Source organism: Metopolophium dirhodum, chromosome 2 (genome assembly GCF_019925205.1).
Source record: "Metopolophium dirhodum isolate CAU chromosome 2, ASM1992520v1, whole genome shotgun sequence".
NCBI lineage: Eukaryota > Metazoa > Arthropoda > Insecta > Hemiptera > Aphididae > Metopolophium > Metopolophium dirhodum.
The window spans coordinates 23058345-23068423 of record NC_083561.1 but is presented as its reverse complement, the minus strand read 5'-3'; the positions used below and the strand labels follow the sequence as shown (position 1 = coordinate 23068423).

Sequence of the window (10079 nt, the reverse complement as noted above, 5' to 3'; positions counted from 1 at the left end):
TTACCTTAGTTATAAATTTTAAATACCCAGTCACTGATACAATTTCTCATTTCGGGCAAACTTAGAATGCCTAGAGAAAGGAGAAAGAAAACAATTAATTGTGCGATCAAGATGTTTGTAAACACTGGCCTGTTGGATTTACATTTTATGAATGACATATAATATAATTTATCAATATTATTTTGACAATATGAAACATTAAAGAGGTGAGTTTTGGAGAGGAAATTTACATACAATAACTTTTTACTATCAATCACAATAAATTTGCATAACAATGTAGTTTGTACAAAATATTTATTAAAAAATAAAATATATCATGACAAAAATAAGTACATTTTCTGTTTTTCATACATTACATAAGCTGAGATGTTGTTCAACTTCCATTTTGACTTCTATTTTAATTCAGTAGTCATATTAATATCTTTAAAACTATTTTATTTTACATTTTAACATTATTAAACTTTATAATACATTAGTTTAGACATATAAATTGGGCTATAAATAAAAATTATAACAAACTCAAATCTTATGTTTATCAAAAAAAAATAATATTTTTTTCACACGGTTATAACATATTACATAACTTTACTGATATTTATCCTTTTTAAAGTTTAGTATAACTTTGTTTAACACCGCTTTACAAGCTATGTTCAAAATGTTACTAAGGTAATTGGCAACCAGATCTTTGTATGTGATAAGAGGAAAATTAAATATTGAAAAATAAATTACTTAATTAGTCCAGGTTAATATATCGTTCATAGCAAAACGATGAGTCCAATATCGTGCAATAGTATTGTATGTCTGTCGATCATTTTTGTAGAGCCGTGCAATGTCAGGTTCCATGCATACATCACAAAATGGATCAGTTAGCAGCGACTGAATAGAAATCAATACTTTAGCAATGGTCAATGCTAAGCTCCAATTATAATGGAGTGAATCTAATCCAATATCTCCGTGACGAGAAATATTAGGATGAAATATTTTAGTCACAAATCTAACCACTGGAGGAGTCATTGGATAGCTAATAAAAATAACAATTAAAATTACTAGTAATTTTGAATATTATTTTAGTAACATTACCTCAACTTACCCATAAGGTATTTGAATATACAGAAAAAATTTCCCTCCTTCAAAAGGACTACCAGCTGGTCCTAAAATTGTGGCTTGCCAGTGACACCAATGATTGTCCAAAGATATTGCTCTGATACCTTCAGGTGGATCAGTCTTTAAATCTGAACAAAAATATAATAGTGACATTTATTTGATATATAAAAATGTAAAATATGGAGATCACATACTACAGCAATAAAATAAAAAATACATGGTATGATGAAAATTATTTTTGTTCGTAATTGTATAACAAAATAGGAGTGTATCTCATATTAATTTGACTTAGTTTATATCATTGACAAGTATAATAGTTACTTTAATACTGGTTGATACATAAAAAGTATGTGAACACGTTTCGCTAATAAAATCAAATATGTATAAATAAATTGTTTTTCATACATACGAAGGTACTGCATTAACTTTTAATCCTATACTAGATCTTCTAGCATTTCTAAGAGGTATGTCAGATAGTGTAGCTTTGAAATAAATTTTTATATTGCACTTATTGTATGAATGTGTTCAATTTCAAATGATTATTAGTTAGATTTGAATGACTAAATAAATTTAATAATTAAAAAAATTGTGTTATAATTGTATTATAGTTCACATATTTTTTGCGACATATATTTTCAATTTTTTGTGTCCAAATAAATTTGAAAAAAATTCTGATTTAAAATAATTATTGTGGTATGATTTTAGGATTTTATTTACAATATTTTTGCTTTTACAGTCAAAATTAGTTGAAAACCTTAGATTTATAAAATAGCTTTATGATTTATTAATTTTATATAAAGGGAAATTACAAATACTAACTTTTAACTTCATGTCGTAAGCGTCTTCTTCTCCATGAATTTTCTTGACATTCAGCATGTGGACGATAATACATTCGACGTATACACAATAAGCATGATGAACTGCTAAATCTAACAAATGAAACAAATAAACATTTATTAAAGATAATCTATTTTTAAAATTTTTTTTTATCTACATAACAAAGTGCCATACTCACAGAGCTGAACTAACTGAAAGCCAATCATCAACAGGTTTTAATGGCTGGTAAAGAGGCCAACAATTAACTACAAACCTACGCCATGTTTGTGGGATATGTGAACGTAATAATTGGTTCCAACGTGTACATACTTTACTTACACACCACAAACTGAAGTCATCCAAATACGAAAATACAGTCAATAACACTGTCAAAAATTATAAATGTTTGAGCATTATTATATAAATAAATATCATAATACGGATATAGACCAGCGTTTCTCAATCGTGAGTCAATTCTTGGTGGGTCGGGGGAAGTTTTTTGAATTATATAGATACTAAGAAATTTGTTCATTATAATATTCAATATAATTTATGAATTAATAAAGTAATCAAATTTTGTTTTTAGAACTAATTTTTAATCATGTTAATAAACTACGTGAGTCGCAGTAGATTTTCGGGGATACATTTGAGTTGCGTTCCTTAAAAGATTGAGAACCACTGATATAGACTATATAAATATACCTTCTGGTGGAAGTTCTTGGAAATAATCACTATCATCATCAAAGGGTTGAGAACGCAGAGCTGATGATTCTGATAGTAACTGAAGTCGCCGCGCAAGATCTTGTGATGGAGCGGCTTGTTCACGTGCGTCAAGTGGTACATCTTGAACAGGTCGTTGAAAGCCATTATAAAATATATCTGCTGGTTCATCATTTCCACTATCACCATCCTCAACTCCCTTAATATTCAATCATATATTTATTATAAGAAAAATGTTGACAAAATGTCACTAAAAATAAAAAGATAAAAACGTATGAGGAAATCAGTGAACTAATTTTCTCATACCCAAAAGCCTTACTTCAACCTTTGTTTTCTCTCTGCTCTTTGATCCACGCGTAACATAGTAAATTTACAAGCAGAATCAACCCTGTTGTTACTTTTGGCATTATAGTGAATTCACCTATTATTAAACTTAAGATAAAGTTTAAGTTAAGAACATTTCCAGTGTCACTGTGTTGGTTATTTTACTATATTTTAGTTTTAAATTAAAGTATAGTCAAAAAATCCAATGTAGTAATACAGGTAGGTAATGTTCTTAAATTAAAGTTTGATAATAGTAAATTCACTCTAATATTAAAAGTAATAACACAGGGTTGGTTCTGCTAAACATAGATTTGCTATGTTGCGCGTGGGTGAGAGAGATGACACATGGTGCACTGACATACCATACTCGCATTTGTTGTATACGTCTAACTACACAACATTATAGCACATTTTAGCAGTTTAACTTCGATTGATCAATTCTCCGGTCCCATATAATATATGTTGAATTACAAACTCTACAGTATTAATGTGTATTGTATAATGTATTTATTACAGATAATAGTGAAACATTAATATTGACTATCTGATTTATAATTGTATACCCTATGGTATTAATTATTCACAATACCTAAAAATTTTTATAACCAAATGTCGACATGCCATTAAAATATTATACATAAATAATATATTTTGGGCACGGAACAGTAACATACTCAAGTTTATGGGACACAACACCCATTTACCGTACAAGTAATACACATTGCACGACAATAGACTAAAGTCTAAAATTAATATTTATTTGTTACCTACCATACACATTTAATTTGTATATCTCATTAATGAATAATATTATTGTACCAAACTGACTTTATTACCATTGTGTTATGGACATCTTCTTGGACAGCTTGTGTGAGCTCTTCAGAAAAAAGAAACAAGTGACATGTTTGACAAATTTGTTCGTCAAAACATGATCCATAATAACCATTGCACACATAACAACAAGATGATCTCTACATTGTAAGCATAAAAAATGGTATTAAACTTTATTTAAATGACAATCGAATGAAAAATAATACCTGCAAATTGGTTTGTATATTGTCAGAATCGACATTTTGGATGTCCCAGTTAGAACACCCAGCCATTTCTAAATACAATGAAGTTCGAGATAGTTGCGTTCAACTGTTTAAGTATCGACGTTTTTAAAGACTTACATTTATAGACGAATCAAATTATAAAAAAAGAATTCGTGTAACGTAAAGACTAACTGGTTAATGAAATTGAAACTCGCGTTACCAAATAACAAAATATAGACAATCGTGATTAGTGTTATTGTCGGCTATCAGTTATCACCACGAATTAAGATATCGGTGGCTGGCAGTAATTGTCCGAATAATGATAAAGACCGATAAGAGTGGTTGTACGGTGGTTAACCTGTGGTTACCCTGTGACCAATTTGAGGTGGTGTTGCACAGCAAGTCGGGGGATATTTTCGATTTGCGGAGCGGAGCGACGGCGCCGAGGAGCGTAGCGACGAGTGCTGCGGGATGGGGACAGTTGGGCCCCGTGATAAGAGTTGGGTCCCGTGATAAGAAATTATAATTGATAACCTTAATCAAGAGTTCGAATTCTAACCTCAAATAAAAAAATTACAAATTAATACCAACCATCAGGGATTACATACCAGGGCTATACCAGGGATTTAGCAGTGACACCAATACGAAATAAGTCACGTCAGTGATGCCATGCTAGCGGCACTCGTCGCTACGCTCCTCGGCGCCGTCGCTCCGCTCCGCTAATCGAAAATATCCCCCGACTTGCTGTGCAACACCACATCAAGTTGGTCACATGGTAACCACAGAGTAACCGCCGCATAACCACTCATACCATATTTGGACAAGTGCTTATCACTCAATTTTAATAATGCTGATAAAATTGGCTGTTATCAGGCGGGGACCCAACTGCCCGATGCCCGAGTGCTGCTAGCATGGCATCATTGTACGATGTTTTTTCAAATTGGTTTTACTGGAATATGCTGGTATATGCTGGTATGGTATTGTGGTATAAACTGCCTTATCATTTTTCGGACAACTGCCCCCAACCCCTTAAGGTTATCACACAAATATTAGCACGGAAGCACGGTTTAAGTGTATCTACAACCGTGCACAGAAGGATGATTTATTTTAATAGTGACTAATATGCACGGACTTAGAATTAAGATATGAAAATGTGCCAATAGTTTAGTGAAAGAACATTTTGCCTAACTTTTTTTTTTGTATTTCAATATTTCAATTTTTAATATTAATTATCATACATTTATACGATCCGTAAAAATGTATTTCAACAATAAGTACCTATAAGACGTGATGCTAGTATTTCAATGAGTTGTAGTCTTTGGGGGAAGAATTCATCCATTGATGGAACTTATTACATATTATCTTATTACCTACTTTAGTTTACTTTCAAGTTTCAATCATACTTCCATGTCTTAATCACATGTAATTATGTCGACCTTCAAAAGTTCAACTTCGGAATCAAACGCTCAATTTGACAAATCGACAACCAAAACTTTATTCACAACTTACTACTTATCTACCTTTTTTTTCAGTTTATAACTGATGACACCTCGGGAATTGCTTTTGCATCATTGCTGCGGCGCCGCCATCGTTTATTTGAACTTAAATATATACACACCGGCCTAAGCCAAAATTATGGAAGGCAGGACAGTCCCCAACCTTTCCCCATCGCAATGATTGTTTCTACCAATCTACCTACAATGTATTAAAACTATAGTTAGGTTTTAACTACTTAAATAAGTTGTATAGGTACAACTACTTATACAAGAGTATAGGGTTAAGCGCCTTAAGCCTTGTTAAGGTTAGTGAACTATCATCACTAATTGAGGGCTTTAGGCTACCCAGCACATTTTTAGAATTTTTTTTTCGAAATATACGTATTTTAACAAGTTAAGAACGATCGTGCAAAAAAAAATTGCTGAAACCATTATTTTGGAAGTTATATCCATCCAAAGTTTGCGATTTTAGGTTTAATACATATGCGCGCAACACTACTTAATAACGGGCGGAGGACATTGAGTTTAAAATATAATATACTTATGTGACTTTAACAGACTGGCCATAACAACTTTGTTGAATTCCGAGACCTCCCCAAGGTGGTTTTACAAAAGCAAATCGGGGGATATTTTCTATTTTTTTGTCCGAGCGCATCGCAGCGAGCGAGTGGCAACGCTAGCAGATTTTGTGCTTTATAACAACTTTGTTTAATTCCTGCCCAAGGTGGTTTTACACAACAATTCGAGGCATATTTACGATTTTTTGTTAAAAAACTTTTTTAAAAAAAGGTGGGTAAGTGGATGTCGCTTTGCTGTACAGTAGGTGACAAGTGAGTCACTGCAATGGATGGTGTTAAATTTGAATTCAATGATATGCAATATCATTGTATAAGAAAAACGATTCTGAGCGAAAACGGTCAGTCAACCTATGATATTATTGTGAATAAAGTAATTTATATATAACCTATTTACGTGGAGCCTTGTTTTCAAACTAACTATAAAAGTTGAACATTTTATAAGTTTTTAACTACAAAATAATTATTAAATTATAAATTTGATAAATTTGATAAATTTTGTCAAAATTTGAATTTAAATGCATATAAATTTAACGTTCAACATGAACACACGTACTTTGTATTATCTCGCTCCGTTAACGCTGCAGTGCGCTCATTAGTGTATATTATCAGTCGTTTCCAAATAACAATGTCAACGAATAAAAACACTCAAAAAATTGGTTGTAAACTAACTAAATTTTATATAACTGTAGATACTTGAAAATTTCACTGAATGTTTATACAGTAAAACCTGTGTAATATGGAAACCGTTGGGACCGGATATTTTTTCCATTTTAGACAGGTTTCCATTTAATACAGGTTGTAAAAAAAAATTTTCCCGATAGATCTTTATCAAATGTAATTTATTATTTATTATTAATTTATTTATTTCATATATTTTACATATTATTTATTATTGGATTTTACTCCAAAATTCATCCAATGTTTTTTGTTTTGTTATTTGACTTGCCATTTTCTTTTCTACTAAATTTTTCAAGTTGAGAATTGATTCAAGAAGTTCATTTTCATTATTTTGATCCAATGCGAACATTTCTAATCGTTTTATTTCATGGAGGGCGTTCTTATACGTTTTAATATCATTGCCTAACTGTTTCGTCTTCGGAACTGGATTGTTCAACGTCTATTGAAATTGAAGTGCAAGGTTTCACTGTAGTATCAGTAATAATATCAGTATCATTAGTACATAAATGCTTATCGATGTTAACATATTCATCACTATCTACTTTTTCATTTATTGTAGAACATAGCAATTTAAGATCGTTATCGTTATCGTTAATGGCATATTCTGTTGGCTGGTCCAAAACTAAATTAAACCCGGCTTTTATGAAACATTTTTTGACTGTATCTGGTTTTATTAAGTTTACAGATTTATTCAACCAATAAATTGCATCTAGTATATTAATTTTATTTGACAATTCATTAACACTTTTTATGCTATCCATACTTGCTAATAACGATTGTAAAACCATTTTACGATAATTTACTTTAATCGAATAAATAATTCCTTGGTCCATTGGTTGGGTAAGTGATGTCGTGTTAGCTGGAAGCCACGCTAAACGAACATTTGATAAATTTAAATGCGGATGACATGTTGCATTATCAAGAAATAAAATAACTCTTCGATTTTGTTTTTTTAATTTATTGTTGAATGTATGCAACCAATCTTCCATGCTTTATTATTAGCTCGACAAATTATGGGAAATTTTGTCGGATCTACATTTTTGAAGCATCTGGGTTTTTGTGCTTTGCCTATAACTAGAGGTTTTTCAAATTCTCCTTCCATGTTAGGACATAAAACTACTGTTAAACGTTCTTTGGAAAGCTTACCACCTTTACACTCTTCACTTTTCACTGATAGTCTTTTGGACGTCATATTGAATATACGTCTATACGCAGTCTACGTCAGAACACTACTACGACACTTATCGATAAAATAAACTTATTGCAACGAAATAATCTATATAATTGATATAGATTATATTCATTGACTGATAATTTTAAAATAGTACATGTACATATTTCCATGATATACAGGTTCATGACAAAATATTGTTTCCATTTCCACGTTAAACAGGTTCCATCTTATTCAGGGAACGATGTATTTAAAACTACATTAGGTTCGCCGGGACCGTAACATTTTTCCATAAAAGTCAGGTTTCCACGTTATTCAGGTTCCATATTACACAGGTTTTACTGTATTAGCATTTTCTATACACCATAACATTTTGAAAATAATTTGACTCTTTTTGAACTGTTTACGGACATAGTCAGTTTTAAATTTTTTTAGTTTTTTTTTCTATAAATACCAATAAAATTTTATTTGTTGTGTAAAAAAGCGTGAAAATTAATGCAAGGCTCCTGATATAATGTTACAATTTCAGTTGAAAAATATTAAAAATACATAGGCACAATTTTTTTTTATAAGCATTTAAAGTTCAAATTTTGACAACATTTATCAAATTTATAATTTATTAACTATTTTGTAGTTAAAAATGTATAAAATGTTTAACTTTTATGGCTAAGGATTGAAAATTTAAAACAAGGCACTTATCAACCTTTTTTAATTTTTTTTGTGTCTGTCATCACCTTTATGAACAGTAAAAGTGCTTGGATTTTCTTCAAGAGTAACTTTACCTAACCTAGTTAAGCCTAACCTACCTATGCATTTAATTGTATTTAATTTTTTGAGTTTATAATTAAAAATTTACTGCAGCCCCAGCTTGAAACACAATATTTTAAATTTAACATTATGTTATGTCCATACATTTCAATAATATACAATAGCCTGAGCAGGAGCATTTAAATTAGTAAAAATATTTTTTGATTCTTAACAAAATGTATTCATACATTTTCTAATACTTTTAAGCAACGGAGACCTTTGATCATAATTATTCATTTATTTGAATGAAAATAATACCTATATAGTCTTTGGTCAGAAGTTAATAACTTACTGCAGTATTTAGTTTCCAGATTATTCTTTTGTTCTGTATATTTTTTTTTGCTTTCTAAAATGCATTTGCCTGCGGGCGCCAGCGGACCCCTTTCAAATTTTTTTTCATTTTATCATCACTAATTGATTTTTTATATAGACGTTTTAAACATTGATAACCTGCGGTGTCCTCTGAATAATCATTCATTAATGGACAAATTATTGTGAATAGTTTTTTCTGATTAAGAATCTATTGATTGTAGTTTGCATTCTTTAGTGGTTGTTCCCACTGTAACATTTTTTCTAATTTTTTTTGCTCTCTACAATGCATTTGCCTGCGGACGCTAGCGGAAAGTTTCCCATCGAACAAGATACTGTTGAAGAAAATCAAAGCAGTTTTACTGCCCCAAACCATGATGACAGACACAAAAAAAACACACATCATTGTAAAATCAATACATACATCGTTCCACTCTGAATCTAAAAAGGCAAAAAAGTGGGCTTGTTTTTACTGCTTTGTTATATAATAGGTGTTCTGCAGAGGGGTCACTGAAATGGAAGCGTTAGGTAAATTAATTTGAATTTACGATATAAAATCATTGTATACGAAAAACGATTCTAAGCGATGGCGTTAAATTATTTGATTACCGTATAAATTATATATATAAAAATTGAATATTTTATCGAAAACGATTTTCAAAAAAAAAATAAACCCAAAAATAAAAAAAACGTTTTTCATTGATCAAAGTACTTTAAAATTCAATACAAGATTCCACATTTGTTTTTGTCTGTGGAAAATAATAAAAAAAAAGATATTGACCGTGAATTTACAATAATTTTTTATGAGTATAAATTTGAAATTTTCATAAAATTCGTCAAAATCCCGAAAATTTAGTTAAAAATTATTTTGAGTTGGAAATCCACACAAAATGTTGTATTTATATTTTTAATATTTGAAAATTTAACTCAAGATTCCTCATTAATTTTCCTATCTTTAACAAAACAAAAAAGTTAACCAGAAAGTCAAATTAGTTTTTAATGAGTATTTGAAGTTAAAATGTTTTTGATATTGGATATATTT

At 30.4% G+C, this 10079-nt stretch overlaps 2 protein-coding genes across 2 annotated transcripts; both read right to left on the bottom strand.

The window, feature by feature from the left end:
- Positions 1 to 277: 277 nt before the first annotated feature.
- On the bottom strand, positions 278 to 4427 carry LOC132939639 (uncharacterized). The gene is made up of 7 exons (XM_061006918.1): positions 4002 to 4427; positions 3801 to 3935; positions 2623 to 2839; positions 2120 to 2306; positions 1924 to 2033; positions 1091 to 1232; positions 278 to 1021 (listed from the first exon to the last, which is right to left on the bottom strand). The coding sequence occupies exons 1-7, from the start codon at positions 4065 to 4067 to the stop codon at positions 730 to 732; spliced, it is 1149 nt and encodes a 382-aa protein (XP_060862901.1). The 5' UTR covers positions 4068 to 4427; the 3' UTR covers positions 278 to 729.
- Positions 4428 to 7145: 2718 nt separating this feature from the next.
- Positions 7146 to 7942, bottom strand: LOC132938830 (tigger transposable element-derived protein 6-like). Its single transcript, XM_061005836.1, has 2 exons — positions 7729 to 7942; positions 7146 to 7621 (listed from the first exon to the last, which is right to left on the bottom strand). The coding sequence occupies exons 1-2, from the start codon at positions 7940 to 7942 to the stop codon at positions 7146 to 7148; spliced, it is 690 nt and encodes a 229-aa protein (XP_060861819.1).
- Between the last annotated feature and the right edge of the window lie 2137 nt (positions 7943 to 10079).